Genomic DNA, 26,053 nt, shown 5'->3' with positions numbered 1-26,053 from the left:
CAAGTCAGAGCAGGAATGACCTGAGAAAATATTGCAGGGTAGAGAGATTAGAGGTCTCAGTGACGACAAAGAAGAGATGTGTGAGAGAGAAGCAAAGGGGAATAGGGCATGATAAGAGGCTATGGCCACCTGGGAGTTTCTGATTAAGGGAGGGGAAGACTTGTGGAGAATGACAAGATTTAGTATGTATGGCTGAAGTAGGTTGAGAGACTTAAGGAGATTGATGAAATGGGATTATAGGAGGTTTGGAGGACCATCTACTTTTCTACTAAAGTCTCCTAGTATAGGGGCAGGAGTTGGGGAGGAGAGGAAGATGGTGATCTAGGTGACTCACTCTGAGAGGAGGGAGAGTGACTTGTGAGTTGGAAATAAGATTGTTGGGTGATGGGGATAGAGGTAAGAGTAAGGAATGCATATTCCTCTTATGGTGCTGGTGGATATGGGAGAATATACACCTGGGACTAGAGATTGTTAGTAAGAATTTTCTTAGATAGTGACAAAATCAGCTTATGTAAAGGTCTCCTCCTTTTTTCTTCTAGTTTCATTAAATAGGGTTAGTCAAAGCAAGTTTGTACTACTTGAAGATAGTGATTATATCTATAACACTCAGAATAATTAGCCTACTTGCAACCTTTGTTGTTGTTCTGTCATTTAAATCATGTGCATCTCTTAATTATCCCATTTGGGGTTTTCTTGGCAGGGATCCTGGAGTAGTTTGCTGTTTCCTTCTCAAATTTGGAACTGAGGCAAACAAGGTTAAATGACTTGCCTAGGACCACACAGCTAGTAAGAATCTAAGGCTGCATTTGTACTCAGTTCTTCCTGACTCTAGGCCCAGTGTTCTATCCATTGAGCCACCTAGTTTCCCTAGTGGTCCCAGGGGACCATGCAATGGCCCCTAATTTCCATGCGGCTCCCTCCTCTTCAGCTTTAGGGAGTTAATTTTGGATGAAACATTGAGTTCAGCCACAATTGGTCAGAGGCTCTTGTTAGCGGCAGAGGTTTAAGCAGAGATGAGGTCTCTCCTTAACTTTACATTTATATCTGTCACTAGTTACCTGCTGGTCTTTTTGTGTTTAAGGCAAAATTCGGTTTACTGGAAACATCTGAGCAATGAAATAGCAGATTATATTAAAGAGTCTGTGGAAAGACAAACACTTGGAAGGGAATTTGGGTAAAGAGTCAATCTTGCTTGGGACTTTCCTCAGGCCAGGTCTTCTGCCACAGCATGCCTACAGAGTCAACAACTCTTCATGATATTTCTCTACTGTACCTCAATCTTACTTTTGTTCCTCAGGCATGTTCTAGAAGGCTAGACTCACTCCAGCTTCTCTTATGAATTTTTTCTCAGTTTCCTTGATGACTTATTAATGACTCCCGGTGCCAAGTTTTCTCAGTCTATCAGCGCACAATTCTTGTTGAGTAAATCAATCACTGCTGTCTTACAGATCTTTTCTTCTTCAGATTTATTTAACCTTTCCTTGGAATTGAAGTTTAAGGTGTTTCTTAAGATAAACAAAAAAATACCCCTCATAATGGAAAAGCAAATTGGTTCATGAGGCTGGATTCCTTATAGCAATATATACTCACATTTGTATCACAGATTTATTCTTTTCAAAGGATCTTCTTCACATGGAGTTTTTCATTTGACCTTCAGAAAATCCCCTGGAAATTCAGCAGGAAAGAAATGATTTAATAAGGCAACTAAATTCAAATGACTTGCCTAAAGTTCCATTGCCAATTAGTAACAGAAGGAAGCCTGGAACCAGGTGTCCTAGTCCTAATTTAGTTCCCTTAGGGAGTCAGCTAGGGGGATTGGTGGATTGAGAGCCAGGCCTAGAGATGGAGGGTCCTAGGTTTGAATCTGGATTCAAACCCTTCCCAGCTGTGTGACCCTGGGCAAGTCACTTAACCCCCATTGCCTAGCCCTTGCAACTCTTCTGTCTTGGAAATAACACATAGCATTGCTTCTAAGATAGAAGGTAAGAGTTTTAAAACAAAATTATTTCCTTTTCCATGATTCCCTAAGATGATCTACAACCTTGGAAAGTAAAGAACTTGTGGCTAAAATGGGATAAAATTCTTATTTGGTACAACTTTTCCCTTATCTCTGTCCCTAATCCCCCCATTCCTGTCTCCAAGCTAATGCATTTTTTTTTCTTTTGTCTTTCCTTCCTTAGACTGAGACTTCATTGGCAATGATGGGGAATCAGATAGGTTTGTTCAGTCTTCTTTGGCGAGATGAGTGTGAAGAAAACCGACTCTGTGCTCAAGAGTGCATTTCGGTCCTCATCCAGCTCCTGACATATAAAAGTGAGAGCCCTAGTCTAGAATAATTGAAAAACAGGGTATGGCTGCTTGAACTAACTGTGTGACTCATTTTAAGTCTCTTGCCTTCTTTCTCTGTGAGCATTAGTTTCTTTAGTTGTCAAATAAAGAGAATATTAGTTATTCTATCTTTAGGTCAGAAGCATTATGATCCAGCAAGATAATGGACATGACCATGCTTCAAGAGTATAAATTGTTTTGGGGGAGAGAATTACTTTAAATGAGTATTTGTTAGAATAAATTCTTTTGCTATTGTTCATTTGCTTCAGTTGTATCTGATCCTTCATGACCGTATTTGGGGTTTTCTTGGTGAAGATACTGAAGTGGTTTGCCATTTCCTTCCCTAGTTTATTTTATTGATGAGGAAACAAAGGTAAACAGGGTTAATTGACTTGCCTAGGGGCACACAGCCAGTAAGTGTCTAAGGTCGAATTTGAACTCAGATCTCCCTGGCTCTAGACCCCAGTGCTATATCCATCTAGCTTCCCTTGAATAAATTCGTGATGGACTAAAATTAACTTCTGTAACTCAATTACTACGGGGAACATTCAAGACCAGGGGCATCTTTCATTAATGGCTGCTCCCCTGAGAACAAGATGAAAAAAATTGAGGGGCTTGGAACTCAAAACAATCAGAGTTCTAGTAAGGGAGCTGAGTGTCATATGATTGTTTGATTTGAGAGTTAATTGTTGGAGAATGGAGATTAATCATGAGGTTGACTTCTTCAGGCGTCTGCTTGTTCATCTGATGATAGGACCATAGCTAGCATTGATAGACAGTTAGCCTTTAAGATTTACAAAACACTTTATACATATTACTTTGTTTAATCCTTACCTGCAAAGTAGATTCTATTATTATCTTCATTTTCCAGATGAGGAAATTGAGATTGGAGAAGTTAAATGACTTGCCACACAGCTCGTCATACAGCTAGTTGGCACCTGATGCTATCTCTGAACTGAGGCCTTCCGACACTATCCACTGAGGTCTCATTATGCCAACCTAACAAAAGAAGCATCCCATGATGGCTTTCTGGGGGTGTAGGTGGAGAAAGGGGTGCTTGGATTTAGTTATTAGATCCAGCTGCATAGGGGCCTCTTTCCGGAGAGGGATTTTAAGAAATCCAAAGACTGTAACTAAGGTGCCAATAGGACTGTCGTTGAATAAGCTGTCAGAATGGGGAGAAAGCTGCAGGTTTCAATGTTAATTTTTTAACATTTGCCTACATTTACGGTAACATAGAATTCTCACGGCTAGAAGGAGTCTCACCAGTGGAGAAATCAAGAAAGGAAAAAGCATAGAAAAATGGAATGAGAGTTTTAAATCAGATTATATGGTTCTGGAGTTGGGACTTCATATTGTGAAATAACTTTACTTTGAGATGTTATGTAACTTTTCTCATAATAAATCTGTGAGGTAGGTGGGGTAAATATCAACTCCCCCATTTTACAGATAATAAAACTGAGATACAGATAACTGGGGTGTCTTGCTGGATAAAATAACTTATAAGCGGAGCTCCGTTCAAGTTCAGTTTGCCTTGCTCTAAATTTGTGGTAGCTGAGTTCCCCAATGAAAATGTTGCAAATGTATTTCTTTTTTACAGAGCCTGAGGAAGAACATATTTGCATACATATATTGAAGCAACTGAAGCATCTGAACATCAAGATCTCAAAGAAAGAGGTCAAAGATTGCACCTTTCTAGTGAAAGTAAGTATCCTCAGGCTAGGGGGCTTCTGGGAGGTGGGGGAAAAGAGGGCCCTGCTATGGAGATGTGTGGGCTCCTAGGCAGGGCTTCTCATAGTGTAATAGAATGGGCAGAAATCTTAGAGTTCATCTAGTTCGACCTCTTTCTTTGACAGAGAAAGAAACTGTGTCCAAAGAAGTGAAATGTGTTAGCCAAGGTTACATAGAGTATTTGTCTTAGAATCTCAGATTGTTAAAGGACTTCAAAGGCTATTCAAAACCCAGCCCTTTGCCTGAAGAATTGATTCTCTTTAGGACATCTCTTACATAGCATTATACTTTGGGATATCTTGAATTGTTAGCAAGTTCTTTTTAATGTTGATGAACATTGTCCTTCCAGTAACTTCTACCCATTGCTCCTGCCCCCAGGAGGCAAATAAAGGTTTGCTCCTTTTCTCCCATGACAACCACTCAGGGATTTGAAAACAGCATGTAATATATTTTAGGAAAGCAACTGCACAGGAAAAGTGACATAAAATATCAAATCTGAGAAATGTATGACTAGAATAAAGATGGGTCAGGTCAAGTAGCAAAGGGAAGGAATAACAGACTGATGGGTAGTTGCCAGGCTGCCCTCGCATCCTTTCAGTGTGAAGAGACCTTAACCTGAGCGGTCAGTTTCTCCGCTATAAAATAAGCAGATTGCACTGGATGATGTCTTCCAGCTCTCTGGCCTCGCATCTGATGGCAAGTGTTTGTTGAAAATTCAGTGGGCAAATATAAACATTAGTGAATAATGATTGACTACAAAGAAACTCAGCTTTGGTGCAGAAAGAGCAGAGTGGAGATGGAGTGTTCATATGGGAATCAGAGCCCATGTGGTGGGAGGATCATTGAACTCCTGACTGTGGGAAGGTTGAGTGCATTTGGAAAAAGTGTGAGAAAAGGGGATCTTGATTTGTCTTGGTTTTCCTTCCCTTGACCATCATTTTGGGGTGTGTGTGTGTGTGTGTGTGTGTGCGCGCATGTATTATGAGTTGCTGGGGTTCATGGCTTGATGGTTCTGTTACCTTCATATGGAACATACCCATTTAAAATATATGATGTTAGCTGTGAGATCACATGCAGTCAGGTTCTGCTTATATCATGTAAACTGGGTTTATTTGTGATTTTCATTTTGAGAGAATAGTCCTGGGGCGTTTCTACTATGGACTATCTAACAGTGGGCCCTCTGAGCTCCTACCTCATTGGTATCTACATAATCTGCCTAAGTAAGATGGATCCAACTTTCATTTATTCTAGATTATTTGAGAACAAACAGTTCTTCCTATTACCAAGAGATATGCACTAGCTCAGTGATGGGCAAACTAAAGCCTTCGGGTCAGATGCGGCCCCCTGAACCCTGAACCTCCTCCTAATCTGCCGAATACGATGAATAGAATACAATGCAATGAAACTTCGAAAGAGTTGCCTTCAAACAGACTGACAGATGAGCATTTCCTTTCCTTCGGCCCTCTTTAAAAAGTTTGCCCAACACTGTGACTAGCCTATTCTTTTAACCTGGTCCCATAGGCTTAGCTCTCTAAAAGATAATTCCTTGATTCTTGTTTTTTTGCAGTTGTTTAGGAAAAATCTCTCTGTGAAACAAAATACTCAACTCATCCTGACCTTAATGAATGGCCTAAAGGGCCACAACCAAGTCAGAGTACATTTGGCTCTGGAGTTGTTCAGCCTTTTTCTTCATACCCCAGGACTCAAGATGGAGCAGGTCAGAAGCTCTCCTTTCTAAGAAAAAATGGAAGGGTGGTGACAAGATATTGATCTGTGGTGGCCCTATGGACACAGGGAAGGGAAGCAGGACAGGGTAGAAAGGTTCCCCTGAGGCTACTAAAGGTGGGCTCACAGAATCAGAATCTCAGACTTGATTAGAAACTAATCTAATCATCTAATCTAAACCAAATCCAAAGGGCTTTGGGACTAGGAGTAGAGTTTGAACAATTTTTCAGGTAGTTATTAATGATTTTTGTTTATTTTTTCTTTCCTTTTTTTTCTTCTTGAGGACAGCTTGTATTTATTATTAATCATTTATCAATTGGGGGCCTCCTGATCATACCATATGAAGATCATTTGAAGGAAATAAGGATGGTTAGTTTGAAGAATAGAATATTCAGTGGGATCCTGATGAGTTATCATGTGGAATAAGTCTGAAGAGTTATCATGTGGAATAAGACCCCTTTTTCAGCTCGGTCCCAAAGAGCAGAACTCAAAACACCTATTGGAAATTGCAAAGGGGCCAGTTTAGATAAGAAAATTTCAGCTTTGTGTAATTTGAAAAATTTAAAAAGTGTGCCTAGATATGCTTTTAGGCAAATTATGAATGGTTTTGGACAGCACATGGTAAAGGCTGAAATTTTTTGGTTCTTCATTGGAGAAATCCCCTAAATTGACATATATATATATATATACATATATATATATATATCTTTATGTATACATGTAGAAATATTTATACATATACAAATAAACATTCCATTTACTCCTATCTATTCCTAATAAGGCTCTCCCTTGAAATAAAGAGATACAGTTAAATTAACATATTGTGCTTGTCTGAAAATGTATGCCTCGTTCTATACCTCTAAGAGGTAGAGGTAAGGAAGCACATTCTAGGCATAGGGGATGACATGTGTAAAGATGGGAGATGGTTTGTCTTGTAACTGCACCCCATGTCTTGAAGACTTCCCCCTGCCTCCTTTTTACCTTGTAGCTTCTTTGGCTTCCTTCAAAGGTGAGCTCAAATTCTACCTTCTGCAGACAGCCTTTCTTAATTCCCTAGCTGCTAATGCCTTCCCCTCTGAGATAACCTTTCATCTACTCTGTATATATCTTGTATATACTTATTTATTTTATACTTTGCCTTCCCCATTAGAATATGAACTCCTTAAAGTAAAAGACTATTTTGGTCTTTCTTTATATCCCTAATTCTCAGCACAAGGTCTGATGCAAAGTACTTGAGAAATGTTTGTTGACTGAGGAATGACAAGAAAGGAGGTATGATTTGATTTTAGGGAATTAAAAAGCATTAAGGGGTGTAGTATGTAATTAGGTAGAAAGGTGGACTAAAGTCAGGTTGTCAAGAACCTTAAATGCCAAATGTAGAAGTTTGTATATGATTCCATAGGTAATAGAGAGTAGCGTCATTTATTGAACACCATGAGGATGATTTAGTCAGGCCTGTACTTAAGGAAAACTACTCTGGAAGCTAGTGAAAGATGGGATTAGAGAAGGAAGAAATGAGACAGGAAGAAACATTAAGAGACTATTACAATAATCTAAGTGAGAGATGATGAGAGTGGATGGTGCTCATATGAAAAATGGACATATTCGAGAGATGTTGTATAGGTTTAATCAACAAGATTTAGCAACTGATTGGATATGTGGAATAGGTGAAAGTGACTCTGAGATTTTGAACTGGGGTGACTAAAAACAGAAACACCTGTGAAAGAAAGAGGAAAGTTTAGATAGGGAGTGGATTTGGAGGAAAGATAATGAGTCCAATTTTGGACAAAAAAGCTCCTAATGAGTACTTCTATTTCATCTTTATTGGTTGTAAACCCATTTTATATTGGTAATTTGGTTTCCTTTTTTCTTTTTTAAAATCAAATTAGTCAATGGCTTGTCAATTTTATTGTTGTTTTAAACAGTTTCTAGTTTTACATATTAATTCAAAAGATTTTTTTATTTTCAATTTTACTAATCTCTCCTTTGATTTTTTTAGGATTTCTTTTTTCTGTTTAATTGAATGCTTTTCATTTCTCATTTTCCTAGTTTTTTTGCTGTTATTTTACTGTGCCCGATTCATTGCTCTGTTTTCTCTTTCTTTGTTGATGTGTTTAACATATAAATTTCCTCAAGTATTGCTTTGGCTGTCTCCCATGCATTTTGCTAGAGTATCTCATTGCTTTCATTATCTTTAATAAAATGATTGTTTCTATGATTTGTTCTTTGACTCATTCATTCTTTAGTTTCTAATTGATTTTTAATCTATGCTTCAAATGTCCTTTATTGTATATAGTTTTTATTCCATCATGCTGAGATAAAGATGCATTTACTCTTTCTACTTTATATTGTCTAGAGTGATTTTAAATGGAATTTCTCTTTCTAAATCTTATTGCTGAGTTGTGTTGGAAATATATAGAAATGCTGATGATTTATGTGCTTTTATTTTGTATTCTACAACTTTGCTAAAGTTGTTGATTATTTCCACGAGCTTTTTAGTTGATTCTCTAGGATTCTCTAAGTAGACCATCATATCATCTGCAAAGAGTGATAACTTGGTTTCCTCATTGCCTACTTTAATCATTTCAATTTCTTTTTCTTCTCTAATTGCTACTGCTAGCAATTAGAGTACATAATAGAGGTGACAATGGGCATCCTTACTTCATTCCTGATCTTATTGGGAAGGCTTCTAACTGGGGTCTTATTTAAAAAGTCAGGGAGGGGGCAGCTGGGTAGCTCAGTGGAGTGAGAGTCAGGCCTAGAGACAGGAGGTCCTGGGTTCAAGCCCGGCCTCAGCCACTTCCCGGCTGTGTGACCCTGGGCAAGTCACTTGACCCCCATTGCCTACCCTTGCCACTCTTCCACCTATAAGACAATACACCAAAAATTAAGGGTTAAAAAAAAAAAGTCAGGGAGTCAGGAATTCTCATTCTCTTCAAGTCTAAGAGTTTGTCTCTGTCCAGTCACTTCTTTAATGTATGATTTGAGGCAAGTTACTTAACTTTTCTGAACTTCAGTTTCTTTATCTATAAAATGAAAGAATAATACTTATAATACCAATCTCACAGGGTTATTGAAAAATTATGATAATTTTGTAAACCAGAAAACAATGTAAACAAATTATTATTAGTTGGAAAGACATATTTAAATTGTGATTCTACTGAAATGAGAAAATGTAGAAAATAGATCTAATGTGTATCTCCAAAAACATGGTGTCTCTTTCAAAGGAGTATCTGGAAAGTCATATATTAATCCCCCAAACTCTAACATTGTTCCTACCAACATTTGGATTCCTTATTTGGGTATTTCTCTGACAACTGGTGACTGACTCTTTGGACTATCCTTGGAAGAGTAACAAAAGCAAACCTTCCTCCTTTATGATTGTATTTGACTTTTGGAAATAGCCAGAAGTGAAGATAATAATAATAATAATCTTTATATAGCATGTAAAGGTTTGCAAAGTATTTTGACATATATGATTTCATTTGTTTCTCAGAGTAGCTTTGTCAGGTAGACTTCACAAATATCCCCATTTCAGAAGCCAGGGGAGGTAAATGACATGTCTAGAGGGCAATAAGCCAGTAGTAGGAAGACAAACAAGTAGATTGGAAAAAGAAGCAGAAGTCATTGCTAAAAGAAAAATCAGGGTCAATACCCAAAACTCACAACACATTCTACAAAGGGTGACAAGATCTGGGTTTCAGGCTTCAAGATTTCTTTTTAGAAGGCAGAAAAGCTTTGGATTTAGACAAAGTACCTGTGTTCAGTTTGTCACACTCAGTGTGCCTTGATGTTAGGGAGGGTGGCTGACTCCATTGTCTGGTGTTCTCCCTTTGTCATGGCCACTTTCATAATTAACCTTTGTGGAATCTATGGGGGTAGCAGACACCTTGCAGCTCAAAGAGTGGAGAGGCTGGATGTTTTACCCAAAGGTGGCTGAGCTTCAGACTAGAGGAAGAAGAGAAGTCTACTCCTTCCCAATTAGGGATCAAAGGACAAGTGAAAAATTCAAGTGGAGGAACGAGGCTACATGTTCAAGGCAGTCTAGGAGGTTAGTCAGAAGGGCTAGGAGTCAAGGAAATATCCTGAGAAACAGGTTAGAAGGGCAGAGAGTACCTGGATCTCCAGGAGAGAGACAGAGACAGAATTGTAACCATTTGTATCAGAGAAACAGAAGACCAAGAACATCTAAGATTAGGCATTAGAGCAAAGTAAAATAACCAGAGAAAATTCATTTGATTAAGCATATCTTTAGACCTACTCATTGGAACCATCCTTACCTATCAATCAGCATGTATTTATTGAGCACCTATTATATTTCAGGGATTGTGCTATCTAGGAATATCTAAGATTTATATAGGGCTTTAAGGTTGGCAAACATGCTTTACCTCTATTATTTCACTAGATTTTTTGGGATCATTAGGATTCAAATACTAGTTCTGACACATACTGACTCTGTGAGTATGGGCAAGTCACTTCACCTCTGAGTCTCAGTTTCTCCATCAATAAAAGGGAAATAATAATACTTGCTGGGAAACATTTATATAATCATGAAGTGATAAAGAAACATTTATCATTTATCCTGACCATAAATACCATCAATATCTGAAGGACTGTCATTATGGTAGCAACTCACTCAGAGTGTTTCTTCCCTACAGGTGGCAGAAGTGTTTAAGGGCATACACAAAGTGCTCCCTTCTATCATGTTCCTGGATGTCCGACTGTCACTTTTCAAAGTTATCCAAGAGTTGGGGCGAAAATACACACAGACAGTGGTTGAAGTACTTTTGTCCATCGCCCAACCAATGGACAGGTACCACTAAACCCTTTGGGGTAATAGGGAGGATTGATTCTGCTGCCTGAAATTTGTTTGTATCCTTAGAACCAGATGATTTTCCCTCTGGGCTTCTGTTTCTTCTTCTGTAATATGTATTCTCTAAGGTTACTCCCAGCTCTAACACATAGGATCTTATAAACCTAAATCTCTGGTCTCATAGCTCACTGAAGAAATAAGCCAGGAGAGCCTTTTGCTTAAGAATTTCTTTGAAAAAAGGGGTTCTACAGGCTCTCAGGGTCACTCATTCCCATGTTTAACAGGCATCTTAGCACTTCATCTCACTGTGATAAGGATTTAGGCAAAACCTTTTTCCTTTCTAGACATTACTTTGTCCCATCTTTCACATAGAATCACCTGGGAAACGAGAACAATTTGGTGCTTAGAGCATCTGGAGTGGAAAGAGGCAGGCAAGCTCTTACAGCCACCCCAGGAGTTGTCCTTTTCTTTTCCCCTTTTAATGAGTAGTTAACTACCCCAAACTCTTAGTGACTCTTTTTGTTCCCATCTATTATGCTGCAACTAGCCTGATTAACCAACCTGCACTGAACAATCCTTTCTCTCATAGATTTGTAGACTGTTAAAGTGACATTACAACACAGAACATTAAAGGCCAGAGCTGGCAGACACTTTAAAAGACATCTGTTCTGTCCCACTCATTTGACAGAGGAGAAAATAGAATATCAGATCTGTAATTTTCCCCAAATTGCCACTTTCACAGGCTACCAATCCTGATTTGGACTTTCCCCAAAAAACTATTGGATTTGTAGTCCAAGGACCTGAGTTCCTGTCCTACCTCTGTTATTTGCTATTTGAGTGACTTTGAACAAATGATTTAATCTCTTTGGGCTTCAGTTTCCTATTTCACTTAGTGAAATTCTAAGGCTTCATCTCTCTCTAAATCTGTGATGGCTTTCCAAGCCATCAAAAGAAAGAAGAGAAAACAAAAATAAAAGTGTATATTCTATGATTGTCTGGCTATTGTGTCCAGCAATTTTCTACTAAGAAGTCCAAAATCTGGCCATAGTCAGTCAATCTGGCATGATCAATTTCCTAAATTAACTAGGAACCATATTTATATAGAGTAGTATAGCATCATACCTGCATATAATGTACAATCTTACTCACATAGAATATTATGTATCATACCTAACCTACCATAATACATAACCAGAGTAGAATAAATGTGTGTGTGTGAAGTATAAAAAGACTAAAAAATAGGAATGGGTCAGGTTGTAAGGAGCTTTAAGGGTCAAACAGCAGGTCCTTCATTTGACCCTGGAGGAAATGGGGATCAACTGGAATTTATTGAGCAGGAGGGTAATATAATTGGACCTGCTCTTCAGGAAAATCACTTTGGCAACTGAGTGGAAGACAACAACTAAATACAATCAACTCCACTTACGGTAATAGCCAGTCCTACCCTTATAAATTTATCTCCAGAAATGCCCACAGAATATTCCCCTCAAGAAGTGGAAAGTTACTTCTTCCCATGCTTCTCCAGTAAAGTCGTGTGAATTTTGGGCAAAAGAGGAGTAGAGATAAATTTGAAGTAATTAATCCTGCTACACTTTGTAGGCAAATCATGGAAATATGGAAGGTCATGGGAATGGATAAAAATTTAAGGAAGAGACTGATGACCCTGCTGTTCCTGAAAATGAAAATTCGTCCATCGGGAGAGATTTATGGAAATGTAAAGGAGAAGATAGAAATGATGTCCATAGAGGTAAGCAGGGATTCTGGGCGGTCTTCTCATAACACTTCTTATTAAGAGACATCTTAACCTCTACTTTGGGCAAAATTATTTACTTTTAGAGTTGGAAGAGACCTTTATTTAACAAAAGAGAAAACTGAGACCCAGAAAGGGGAAGTAGTCACAGATAACTTTCTCTCTTCCCCTCTCTCTCTCTCCCTCACCTCTTCTTTCTCATCATACTGCTTGAACTTCCCATCTTAGAAGTGCACATCTCCCTTGTAGAGCTTAATTCATGAAGTTTCTCTTATTTGTTCATATTTTGGAAGTTCCTTATACTACTTCCTGTATGCAGGATTTTCAAGAAATATAGTCCCTGAGTAGCTCTAGTCAGATCAATGAAGACTAAAGTGCACTGATCTTAAACCCAAGAGATCTTGATTTTAGTTCTGGCTTATATACCTAATACACTTAATGACCTGTGTAACACTGGTCAGGTCATAAATCATCATAGGAGGGACATTGGAGGTCATTTGGTTCAACCTCTTCATTTTACATATAGAAAAACTGAGAGCCATATAGATATCAGAAAATCCTAGATTTAGAGCTAGAAAGGATTTTAAAGGTCATCTAGTTATATATATATATATTTATATATATATATGTATTTTTGGTGTCTGATTATTGACTTGCCTGAGGTCACTCAATAAGTAGGTAATAGAGCCAGAATTTGAACCTCTGACTCAATAACCAATGCCCTTTCTACAACATTACTCTAATTTTCCTCACTCTACCTTTCTAAGCCTCAGTTTCCTCTAGAAAGTGGGAATTGAGATACTTATCCTGCCTATCTCACATGGTTGTGAGAAAAACACTTAGCAAATTAGAAAACACTATAAAAAGTGGATTTTACTCTGTTTTCTGGACATAGCATCTTCCCTAAATCCCTATATGCATTCCTATGCATAGAAGCATCACAAAAGGAATCCAGAGATTTTATTTTATTTTATTTTTTGAACTTCGAGCTGGCCTAAAGCAGCCAGTATCCTGCTTTTTCTCTCCTTTGGGTCCTCCTGATTCTTTAAAGTTGAGATGTTCTTCCAAGGAAAAAATACTTAATAATGAATACTTTTAAAAGAAGTTCAGCTAGAAGCAAGCACTCTTTCCTTCCTTCCAGCCATAGAAGAAGACTTATCCCCACCTCTTATTAAAGTTCATCCTGTAATCCTAATTCTTTCCTATCTTCACTATATCTCAAAGTCATCTCATTTCTCTTATATGACTTCAGTTTCATTCTCTCCACCGTTTCCTTGCCTTTGCATTAGAAGTATGTTCAAGGCTCCCCATTACATTTCTTAAGATCACTTTTTAGCCTTTCTACCCATTCAACTAAGGATCATTTCCCCCTTTACTGCCAAACTTCTTGAAAAAAATGTATCTATACTTAAAGCTTCCATTTTCTTACTTCTAATGTTTTCTCAGTTTCTTGAAACCTAACTTTTGTTTCCACGATTCTGGTGACCCTGAATTCTCTTAGGTAATATTTGCCCTGACCTCCCAAGCAATAGCTTCCTTTTCATCTAATCCAAAAATGTTGTTTTTTGAGTCTTCTTCCTTTTCAATCTATCTGCAGCTATAGGAACTTTTCTCTCTACTCTCTCCTTTTGTTTTAAAATACTATAACCTTTTGGCTCTCTAAGCACCCTTATATGTCATTCTCTGGCTCCTTGTCCTCTATATGACTCATTAAGGTGGATGGGTCCCATGGTTCTGTCTCTATACCTCTTCTCTCTGTCTCTCTGTGTCTCTCTGTGTCTCTGTGTGTCTCTCTCTGTGTCTCTGTGTGTCTCTCTCTCTGTGTGTGTGTGTGTGTGTGTGTGTGTGTGTGTGTCTGTCTGTCTGTCTGTCTGTCTCTCTCTCTCTCTCTCTCTCTCTCTCTCTCTCTCTCTCTCTCTCTCTCTCTCGTCTCTCTCCTGATAATATTTCACTTGCTCGACTTCAACTAGCAGCTCTACAGAGATGACTGTAATCTTTACCTCTAACCCTGATCTCTCTCCTAATTACACTGGCCCCATCTCCACCTGTTTTGGGGGTATCTATGATCCATTAAACTTGACGTGTCTTCAAACCTGCTCCTATTCTGTTTTTGCTATTTGTGTCAATGGCACAATCATTCACCTCCTCTTTCATAGAGTAGCGAAAAGAACACTAGCCTTGGAGTTAGGAAAAGGCCTAGATTCATATCCTGCTTCTAATCACTTAACTTCTCCAAATTTTAGTTTCTTCATTTATAAAATGGAGATAATATTTGTAGTTACTATTTTATAGAACCGTTGTGAAGATCAAGTGAGATAACATATTAAAACATTTTGGAAAGCTTTTTTTAGTGCACATAAATATTAGTTAGGTGGCACAGTGGATAGAATGCTGGGCCTAAAGTCAGGATATCTGGTTTCAAATACTTATTAGCTGTGTGACCCTGGGCAAGTCACTTAACTTGTTTACCTCAATTTCCTCATCTGTCAAATGAGCTAGAGAAGGAAATGGCAAACCACTCCAGTGTCTCTGCCAAGAAAACCCCAAAAGAAGAGTAAGATGGGACTGAAATGATTGAACAACAACAAATATCAGCTATGCTTGAAACCTTGGTGTTAGTTTTTACTCTTCCATCTTCCTCACTCCTCATATATAGTCCTAATCCTCAGCAACATCTACTGAGTCCTCCCTTCTCCATTCTCATCGTCAGTCCTGTGTTCTAGACTACTGATTGCTACCTGCCTAAACAATTGCAATAGCTTCCTAGCACGCCTTCTTTACTCCCTTCTTTTTCCCTTCCAAACCATCCTTCGCACTGCTTCCAGGCTTCTTTCTTCATGCTTAGGTCTAGCCACGCCAGATCCCTGGCCCACACTCTTCATTAGCTCCCCTTTGCCTAATGAGTAAATGCAAACTCTCTAAGCTGCACCCTGAAGGTCTTCCATAGACTATTGCCACTTTATCTTTCTGGTATTTTTCAAACTGCCTTCTACACCAGTTCAGTGGCACGAATCACCATTCTTTAGACATGGTCTCGATTTTTCAGCCTCAAAGCCTTTTCTTCCATTTTCCCCTATTGATGCAGGGATAGGGAAATAAAGCTAGAGGGCAAAATTGGGCGAGGTCATAAACAGTCTTGAACCTAAAGAGTGAGAAGCTGGCCTTAATTGAAGACGCAGTATTGAGCTATGGTCGGTTTCTGCTCAGGGCAACTTAGGGCAGCTGGGGATAGAGCCCCAGGCCTACAGTCATGGAGACCTGAATTCAAATAGGACCTCAGTTACTTCCTAGCTGTGGGACCCCTGGCAAGTCACTTAATCTCAATTGCCCAACCCTTAACACTCTTCTGCCTTAAAATCAATATTTACTCTTGATAGTAAGACAGGAGGTAAGGGATTTTTTTTTTTTTTAAAGTGGCACAACTTCAAGCTGTGTGTGTGTGTGTGTGTGTGTGTGTGTGTGTGTCTTTTTTTCTCACCTCCCTACCTCCTCACCAGGCACTGAACACAATGTATGAGCTCCTCTACCTTCAGGAATTCCGGCGGGTGATCCATTGGGCCTTCTCCAGTATTCTTTTGGGCCTGCTGACTCAGCTGCACTACTTTTTCGAAACGAACATGGATGACATGGAATATTTTGATGACACCCTGAATTTGGAGTATGTCAGTCCTTTCAGGTGAGAACTTCAAGCCTCAGGAGATAGCCTCTCGTGAGCCTTTCCAGGTGCTTTTTTTTTTTTTTTTTTTTTTTTTTAACTTGGCTTTTCCTGTTTCTGAGCTAGGGGGGAAAGTTGCAAGATCCAGGGGTAACAGAAGAGGCCAACTCTCCCACTCAAGTCTTTGCTCTTCCTTTTCAGTCACTTTAACCATGACTTGTCCCCTAGAGGCTAAATGATCATCTTTCTAATTAGCCAAGCCATCAGAACCTGAATGAGAGAACTTGCTTTTGCCCATTCTTCCTCATCTCCAGACTGGGCACACATCAGGAACAACACTGAGTGAGAGAAAAACACCCGAGACTATTCATAGAGGAATCACCTTCTTGATTTTAACTTAAATTGTTCCTAGTTCTACAGTCTTAGGGCACACAAAACAAGTTGGTTCCTTCTAGTCTGTGTCAGTCTTTAAATATTTGGAGGCAACAGCTGTCTATATTTTCCTTCTTACAGGTTCCACATCCTCCATTCCCCTCAAATAATCCCATTAGGGTCTAATTTCAAGTTCCTTTGCCATTCTAGTCATACTCCTCTAGATGGGACCTCATTGCTTCAGGAAGGCAATCTTGCTAGCCTGCAAACTTTCTTTATGGAAAATAGATTGAAATGGAAGAGTCCTTGCCCAGGTGGGCTCCGAATTAAAGGAAAGAAGGAGTGTAAACAAGTTCTAGAAGAATGACTAGCCATAGTTCGTCCCTAGCTTCCCAAGCAGCTCCTGGAACTCAGAGAAGATAGGACCCTGGCTAGGCTGGAGAAGGTCACAATTTTAATTCTGAGACCAAAGATGTGAAAAACCAAAGTAAAAAAGTGTATCATTGCATTAGGGTGGCACGAAGCACAGCTCAAAGGAGCAAGCGCTATGCTACGTTCAGCTTTCATCAAACTACGATGATTTGTCCGGGAGCTTCCTATGGCAGTGAAAGCATGGCGCTCCCCTTCAGCAAAGAAAAAACAGCAAAGCTTAACTCTTGCCCACCCTTGGATTACTTTAATGCAGCCACACATCGAGAAGACACGCTCTGTAGCCCAGAGCCCTCTAATTAGGTGAGATGCAGCTGCCTGGCCCTGTATGTGCTTTTCCAGGCCTTTCTGGGGAGCTCACCCCCAGGGCCCCAGTCTTTGTGCCTCTGTGTTTTAGGGGGCCTGTTTCTGCAGGCGCTTCTGCCTCTTCACCATTTCTCCATCTCCACTTTGAACTTTCTTTCCATCCTTATAATTGGCGAGTAGACAAAGTGTTATCTCTTCTGTCAGCTTTTGGGTCTTCGCCCTGAGGGTCTTTAATATCATACTCGGTTGAAGGAATTAAAAAGCGGCTGGCCCAACTCGTGGTTCATATTGAGAATTATGCTGAGGAGCACACATCGTGTGGTGGAGACGTCTGCTTTAAGCGCCGGCCGTGCGAATGGCCCTCAGACCACAGAAAAGCTCAACTGCAGGACCATCTCTTCGAGAAAGCTAGTTTTGATCTTACTCTTCTCCCCCACAGTCACTAATGCCCTTTCCTTTGATGTTATTTAGTATCTACTTTGTATATATTTTACATTTAATTTTCTGTATACATAGTTTTTCTCTGGATAACTCAATGGTCACTCACTTAGGCTATGAATTTATTCCTCAAAAGGTGCCCCCAGCCAGGCAGTGATGGCCAGACACGGGGCAATTGTCAAACTGAGGCCAAACAGGGAATACCTGTATGTTTGTTACATGAAGTAGGATAAAAGCTGAGACATCAGGGCTAGAAGGTAGAGTCAGAACTGAGGTTCAAACTAAAGAGATGGAATTGCCAGACAAAAAAAGACAGCAAAAGTGGAACCTGAGAAGCATGGACCCTGTCAGAAGAAACCAAGCCTCCAGGCTAAGAATGCCATAGAATCATACATTTGGAACTGGAAGGGATATTAGAGGTAATTGAGTCCAATCTCCTCATTTTCACAGATGAGGAAACTGAGGCACAGGTGAATGAGGTAATTTTCCCAGGGTCATGTGGTTAGTGTCAGAGGGAAGACTTGAACCTAGAAGTTCCCAATTCTAAGTCAGTCATGAGTCAATGGGCCAGGAAAATAAAATTAAAGTAGGTTTGAGTAAACTCCCACCTCAATATAGCAATTTCAGATCTTTAGAGCACTTTCTCCATAATAGCACTATGAGGTAAGAAAAGAAGTCATTGTTATTATCCTTTTATAGATAGGGAAATTGAGCCTCAGAGGGGTGAAGTGAGGCTCCAGATTTCGTGGCAGTCAGGATTCAAACCCACATCTTTTGACCTGGAGTTCTTTATTCCACTCCAGTTTGTCTTTCAGAGCTAACAAATGAATTGATTCAGTGTGTTTTCTAGCAGAATATTAGGAGTTTTGTGCCCACTCTGGAAGAGTATTTTCGGTTTTGAGTACTAGATATTAGGAAGAATGTGAGCAATCGATGTTACTTCCAGAAGATGCACCAGGGTGATTAGAGGCCTGGAAATACTTCCTTGACAATCTAGAGGAGATGACCATCTGCCCCTGCTGGAAAGCAAGGATGGGCCCAAAGCACCCTCCAAATTCCTTTCCAGCTCAAGGATTTCAGAATTCTATGTATTTCCTTACTTTTAGAATGTGTTCTATCATTGTTTTTCTCCTAAATGTGATAGATTTACCTTTCTAATTCTGTTTGCCCAGGGCTAATATGAATTCAATTTGCCTGAGCCTCGCACTTTCTTTTCATACCAAGCCAAGAGCTAAGAACACATGGCAGCCAAGGACAAGCTCATTTGGATATATCACAGCAGAAGATGTAGCAAGATTACAAGTAGTCTCATCTTTTAGAAAAACAAATTGAGAAGTATAGTATGCAAGAAGAAGAGCCAGCAGATAGCTAAGCCTTTCTCTTTCTCCCCATTCCTTTGTGAGGAGTGGAGTAGAGAGATAAGAGACACAAAAAGGTTCTGACAACAGTAGGAACAATTCTTTCCCCAGAAAAATAGTAGTGTTTATACAGTGATTTAAAGTTTTAAAAAATGATTTACATATCCCATTTGTTCCTTAAAACAACTCTATGAAGCAAGTGCTATTATTATTGCCATTTTACAGATGAGAAAACTGAAGCTGAGAGAAGTTAAGTGACTTGCCCAAGGCAACAAAATAAGTATCTTAGGTGGCATTTGAACTCAGATCTTCCTGAGTCCAAGTCTAGCACTCTGTCCGCTGTATGACCTGGAAGAGTAAGGGATCCTGGGAAGGCAAAAAGGAAGGCACATGTCAAGAAGAAAACCTCTCAAATATGGTAGTCAGAAGCATTGACTAACTCCAGGTGAATGCCCAGGGTTCCTGAGGCAATGAAGAGACTGCAAAACTGCTACAATCTTTGGGGATATATAGGGACCAGAGAAGTGTAGAAATGAGAGCCGAGAAAGACGGAGGACAGATACAGAAATGGCAGAGGCAGCAGCTGTAGATAGCAGAGGCAGAGCATCCCCCAAACTAGATGAAGGATACACATGTGTGTTCTTCTCTTCTCTTTCCTATCTTGAACCCTTTGTGATCCAGCTCTAATGTCTCTTCCCTCCTGAATCCCTTACCCACTTGTCCTTTCCATGATCATACTTCGGCAAGACCCAGCTATGGATTCTTCCCACCACCCACCTCCTTTGTCCCTCCCTACTCTTGTGCTCCTGAATGAAGCCGAAGAAAATCACAAAACCACACTGAGCAGGTTCACTACACATTTATGTTACTTACCTCGACCAGGTCAGAATTTTTTTCCTCCCTCATTGACTTACTGTCCAACCACCACCCTCACCCTCACTCCTGCTCAGTGGTTGTTCGAAACCTTTTTGTCTTGTCTTCAAGCCTATCATCACAAACCCCTCCACTCACCCTCTCAGCCAAGGATTTTGCCTCGTACTTTGCCAAAAAATGTGAGGCCATTCTCGAAGATATCCATCTTTTCCCCTTCTCGCCTCACACAATTTCAGAGATTCTCCTCCTTCACCTTGGTTCCAGATGAAGAAGAGGAGGCCCTTCTCCTGACCAAAGCCAGCCCCTCCTCACTTCATCCGATTGTTTCCCTAATAAGTGACCTTTCTTAGTTCTGTCAGCTTGTGTTAACACCTATCAGAGTGTCCCTTCTTTTGAATATATATGTGTGAGAGTATCCTGTATGCATTCGGTTATTTGTTTGTTTGTTGTCTCTGCCATCATCATATAAGCTCCTTTAGGGCAGGGTTGTATTTTTGCCTTTCTTTGTATATCTGGCACTTAATGCAGTGGTTGGCACATAGTAGGTCCTGAAAATAGAAATGCTTTTTTGACTGACTGATTCTAAAAGAATGGAGAGTATGATGGATGATAAAAAATAAGTGACTGGGGGTAGCTGGGTGACTCAGTGGATAGAAATCTCGACTTAGAGACAGAAGGTCCTGGATTCAAATCTGCCCTCAGACACTTTTTTGCTGTGTGAACTTGGGGAAGTCACTTAATGCTGGTTGTTTAACACTTAGTAATTAGTAGTAATTGCTTACTACTCTTCTGCCTTGGAACCAATACTTATTATTAATTCTAAGACAGAGGGTAAGAGTTTTTAAAAAAGTGACTAACTTATGTCTACTCTCACATCTCTATAAAATCTTTATGAGAATAGTCTGCAAATACATTGAAGAAATTCTTGATGAAAAACATAAAGAGGGAAAGAGCAGAATTTCACTGATGATTTTTCTATAGCAATCCCTACAACCATACAATTGATTGAAAGGTTTAACAAATATGCAGTGAAGTTACTCTTTTTTAAAAAAAAGTTTTATTTATATTTTTACTTCTTATCTGTACTTTCCTATGTATACCCTCTCCTGTCCTTCCCTATTTCAGAAAATCATCTCCTATACCAAAGAATTAAAAAAGGAAAGTTAATTACACAAGTCAACACATCAAAAAATGTTGATGTCATATATGTAGCCTTCCACACTTACAGTAAGTCCTATTATTAGTCATTTTCCAGTTGTGTCCAATTCATTGTGACCTCATTTGGGGTTTTCTTGACAAAAATACTAGAGTGATTTGCCATTTCCTTCTCTAGCTCATTTTTACAGATGAGGAAACGGAGGCAAACAGGGTTAAATGATGTGCCCAGGGTCACATAGCTAGGAAGTGTCTGAGATCATATTTGAACGTCCTGACTCCAGGACCAGCATTCTATTCACTGCTCCACCTACCTGCCCCTCTTATATGTCCCTGGAAAGAAATTTATTGTCCTGTATTTCTGTAAGGAAGAGGAGAAAGTGATTTCTTATATGTTCTTCTAGGCAAAGCTTGATCGTTATCATTTCACAGCATTGAGTTTCAATTGATTTGTTTGTTTTCCTTCCAATTATGTTGTTGTAGTCAGTGTGCACGTCCTCTTGCTTTCACTTGCTTCATGTTATGCCAGTTTATATAATGTCTTCTGATGTTAAATGCCCTTCATCAACACCATTTCTTATAACACAGTAATATGACATCACCTTCATGTACTGGAACCTTATACACCACGCCTAAACTGATGGTCGTCTGCTCTGGTTCCCCCTCTTGCTGTTAGAAAATGTGCTTCTAGAAACAAACCTTTTGGTAAACAGGGGGCTTTTCTTTCTGCTTTTGACCTCCTTAGTGTGTATACACACACACACACACATACACACACACACACAGACAATTGCATACATGTAAACACCCATGTAAAATACACGTAGTATGTTCTATATTTGTATGTAAATCTACCTAGAATCTATAGCACATGTATGTATTTCTGCATGATGTGTATATAATATAGACTGTGTATGTGTATATATACACACACATACACCCCCGGCCTCTTCGGGTCAGAGGGCATGGACATTTTAGCCCCCTCTTTAGTATAATTCCAAATTGCTTTCTGGAATGGCTGAACCAATTCGGAGGTCCTCCAAGAGTGCATCAGGGCGCTTATCTCTCTGCAACATTTACCACTGCCATTATTTGTCATCTTTGCCAGCATTTTCTCCATAACTAATTTTTCAGAAGCATTTGCCTTGGACTAAAATGCTCCTCTGAAGGCTTTTCCCCATATGTATGCTAGAACTAATAGAGACAATTTTGCTCGATAAGTGCTAAGGTCAAGCCATGTTTAAAATAGAGATAAACCCTCTGCTAACCTGTGTGCAACATTACAGACATCCTGTGCAGATTCTAGACAAAAGATTTCTTCACCGTGGGGAAGGATCTTATTCAAGGATGACTGACATTGCGCCAACCCTTATAATGCTATACTGATTCTTCAGTAAAATCTAAATTAATTTAAAAGAGATCAGTCTAATCATATGTACTTAAGAAAAATCAGACTCAAAGGAAAGAGTCTGCTGCTTAAATTACAAAATTATTAAATGAACTTGCATGGGCAACTCATTGTATTTTCTCATACATAATGGTAGTAATAATGATAATGATAATAATAGTAGAATTTACATGGAGCTTTTCAAGTTTTTAAAATGATTTGCATATCACATTTGCTCCTTAAAAAAATCCTATGAGGTAAATACTATTATTATTTCCATTTTGTAGATGAAAAAACTGAGGCTGAGAGCAAGTGATTTGCCCAAGGCTACACAATAAGTACCTGAGGTGGTGCGGGAACTCGGGTCTTCCTGAGTCCACATCTAGCACTGTGGATGCTGCATGACCTAGTTGCCTTCCATAAGTTCCAGAGCAGCTAGGTAACACAGTGGATAGAGAGCCAGGTCTGTAGTCAGGAGGTCCTGGGTTCAAATCTGACCTCAGACACTTCCTAGATGTATGAACCTGAACAAGTCACTTAACCCTGATTGCCTAGCCCTTGCCAGTCTTCTGTCTTAGAACCAACACTAAGACACAAAATAAGGATAAAAAAATGCACAGCCTCTGATCCATCCTCCACATAGTTGCCAAAGAAGATTTCTGATGCATAAGTATGACCATGCTACTCCCTTACTCAATAAACTCCAGTGGTTTCCAATTGCCTCCAAGGTCAGATATAAACTCTTCTTTAGTATTTATGCCCCTTTACAACTTGAGTTCTAACTTACCCTTTTTTTTTAAACCCTTGTACTTCGGTGTATTGTCTCATAGGTGGAAGAGTGGTAAGGATGGGCAATGGGGGTCAAGTGACTTGCCCAGGGTCACACAGCTGGGAAGTGTCTGAGGTCAGATTTGAACCCAGGACCTCCCATCTCTAGGCCTGACTCTCAATCCACTGAGCTACCCAGCTGCCCCCTAACTTACCTTTAAAAATAATCCCTTGTAGACTCTAAACAATCACCCTAGTACAATTATCAATAATATGGAAATAGGTCTTGATCAATGATGCATGTAAAACCCAGTGGAATTGTGCATCAGCTATGGGAGTGGATGGTCAGAGGGGAGGGAAAGAACACGAATCATGGAACCATGGGAAAATATTCTAAATTAATTAAATAAAAATTTTCAGTGAAAAAAAATAAATACTTAACTTTTGTCTTAGAATTGATACAAATATGGGCTCTATAGTGGAAGAGGGGTGAGGGCTAGTTAGTTAGGGTTAAGTGACTTGCCCAGGGTCACACAGCTAGGAAATATCTGAGGCTAGATTTGAACCCAGGACTTCCCATCTCCAGGCCTGACTCTATCTTCTGTGCTATGTAGTTGCCCCTCTAACCTACCTGTTTAAGGTTATTGCTCATATTCCATATGTGTACACACACATACACAAACATACATGTCAATGAGCTAAGCTCAATAGGAGTAGGCCATCCTGTAGAATCTCATTTGATTAATTGCACAATGCTTTCAACTTTTCTTTACTATGAAAATTTGAATCCAGGGCTTCTGTTAAGTTGAACAGAACTAAAAAAACAAATTTGAAAGTCCCATAACTTCCTGAACAATGGATCAATTCACTCTTGAGAGGTTGTGGATTCTCTCTGACTGAAAATGTTCAAGCAAAAGATGGATAACTGCTTGGAGAATATTTTGTAGAAGATATTAGGATGGATGAGCTCAGAGATTCCTGCCAACTTTGAGACTATGGGATTTTTGCAAAGATTTATAGGAAATATGGACAAGAATCACACAGGATGAAGAGGCACAGAGGAGCTACGTGCCCTGGTGAAGACAATACCCACACTGAAAAAGTCTCATCTGCCAAAGATCCAGCAACAAAAGGGGTTTGTTAGGGATTAGTAGAAGGCAGCCCGGGTGAGCAAACCCAAAGGAACCCATTCCAGAATAGAGAATCAAATGTTGAACTTGAACCCTCTTACCTTGATTTCTCTGCTCCACAGGACGTGTCTGGAGGCCCTGAAAGGTCTGTTTTGGACTACTGACAACTGGGAGGTATTTGCTTATATGAAGCTCCAGGAGGGCTGGCTGCTTTTCGAGAGGATAGCTACATTCCAACAGGGTGTGACCCTGCTGTCGAGGTACCTGGGACCAAGGTTCTGGGGATGGGGCAAGAGGGAAAACTGGGGCCAGGCTTTCCTGGAAGCATGCGATTCCCTGGGGGCTTAGATCCCAAGAGGCATGCCTGGGATGCATTTAGAGTTGGTACCCAATGGATATGTGTTCCCGTTTCTATGCCCACGGGCATCCCTCTCCTCACCTCTGTGGCCTTCGCCCTGCCCCTGGGTCTATCCTTGGCACATTGGAAGGGTCTGAAGACTCCTCCCTCCTGACTGGTTGGGAACTCGATATGCCCCTCATTCCGAATGTTGGTACTTTAAAATGGAAGCCTGAGAGGGAAGTGCCAAAAGCAATGGATGAAACACAAGAAAGAGCGATCCCACTGACAACTGCCGGTAGACAAGAGGGACAGACACACACGCACATACGCAGAGAGAGACACCGAGAGACAGACACAGAGAGATGGACATGTTGTTATTCATATGGTTTGGTTTTTTCCTAAAATGTTCTCCCTACATTGACTTACGGAGTTTTCTTTTTGGAAGAGGATAATACGCAGGCTAAAGAAATGCTGCACTAACAGGATCCTCTGTCTGATCCTGTGACGGAGTAGGGAAGGAGCTATCTGGGAGTAAGTGTCCGTCAAAGCACATTCCTTAACCTACGGGAAAGTTGTGTGTGCCAGCACTTAGCACGAGTCCTGGCACACAACAGGTAATAAGCTCGTTGACTGACTAACCGGACTTTCCTTCCCAGCTATGACCCCGGGTCTCTATCCCCCATCCTCAGCCAGACAAGTCTATCATTAAGGATTAAGAGTTCTTCCCCCTATTGATTTCTCCCTCCAGGGCCATTACTCACTACAAATGTAAGACCAAGGACATTTTAAACTATGCTATGAAAAGCATGAAGAAGAGCCCCTATGAGCGGGATCATTTAGTGAGCATCCTTATCATCACTGAGGTAAGGCTGGCCAGGTGGAGGGAAGCAATGGATTCCAGATCTCTCATTCAGGAACTCAGGCTGGGTGCCCGACAAGCCAGAGCATTTCTTTCTCTGGAAGGTTGTGAGGAGGAGTTTGTGAGTCAAGGGCAGAAGAGCAGTTTTTGTTTTGCTACATTATTTAAAGTAGATGAGTTCTGGGCCCCTCTGATGAGCGCTGCAGGCAAAATTGTGATATCCACCCTGGGACACCCTCTATGGTAAACAGTCATCTCCTTTATTCCCGTCTGAGCAGAAAGAGTAGATGACTGAGTCACAGATTCTCAGAGCTGGCAGGGACCTCAGAGAGCACCTAGTCGAACTTATACCCAAGCAAAAGACCCCTTCTCCACATCTCTGACAAGTAATAATCCAGCTTCCCTTTGAAGACCTCCACTGATGGAAAAAAGCCTACTGGTGATGACTCAATTCACTTTATTTTTTAAGAATATCTTATTCAAAGATACTTTATTTCCCCAAATACATGTAATAATTTTCAACATATGTTTTCCAAAATTAGAAGATCCAAATTGTCTCCCTCCTTCCCTTCCCTCTCCTCTCTTGGAGAAGGTAAGCAATTTGATCTAAGTTATACGTGTATTATCATGCAAAAC

The 26,053-nt window shown here is 40.0% G+C and overlaps 1 protein-coding gene across 1 annotated transcript in view; it reads left to right on the top strand.

Annotated features, from left to right (window-relative positions):
* The window catches only part of LOC123231977 (maestro heat-like repeat family member 5), a 101,460-nt gene that overhangs the window by 50,036 nt on the left and 25,371 nt on the right, over positions 1-26,053 (top strand). The window contains exons 13-20 of the mRNA XM_044658304.1: positions 2,181-2,313; positions 3,929-4,032; positions 5,627-5,776; positions 10,443-10,597; positions 12,197-12,344; positions 15,845-16,023; positions 24,341-24,478; positions 25,307-25,421. Coding sequence (XP_044514239.1) covers positions 2,181-2,313; positions 3,929-4,032; positions 5,627-5,776; positions 10,443-10,597; positions 12,197-12,344; positions 15,845-16,023; positions 24,341-24,478; positions 25,307-25,421 — 1,122 coding nt within the window. The remainder of the gene's footprint in view (positions 1-2,180; positions 2,314-3,928; positions 4,033-5,626; positions 5,777-10,442; positions 10,598-12,196; positions 12,345-15,844; positions 16,024-24,340; positions 24,479-25,306; positions 25,422-26,053) is intronic.

This window comes from Gracilinanus agilis, chromosome 1 (genome assembly GCF_016433145.1).
Source record: "Gracilinanus agilis isolate LMUSP501 chromosome 1, AgileGrace, whole genome shotgun sequence".
Classification (NCBI taxonomy): domain Eukaryota; kingdom Metazoa; phylum Chordata; class Mammalia; order Didelphimorphia; family Didelphidae; genus Gracilinanus; species Gracilinanus agilis.
Note: the sequence above shows the minus strand (reverse complement) of the source record. Positions and strands in the feature narration are given on the sequence as shown.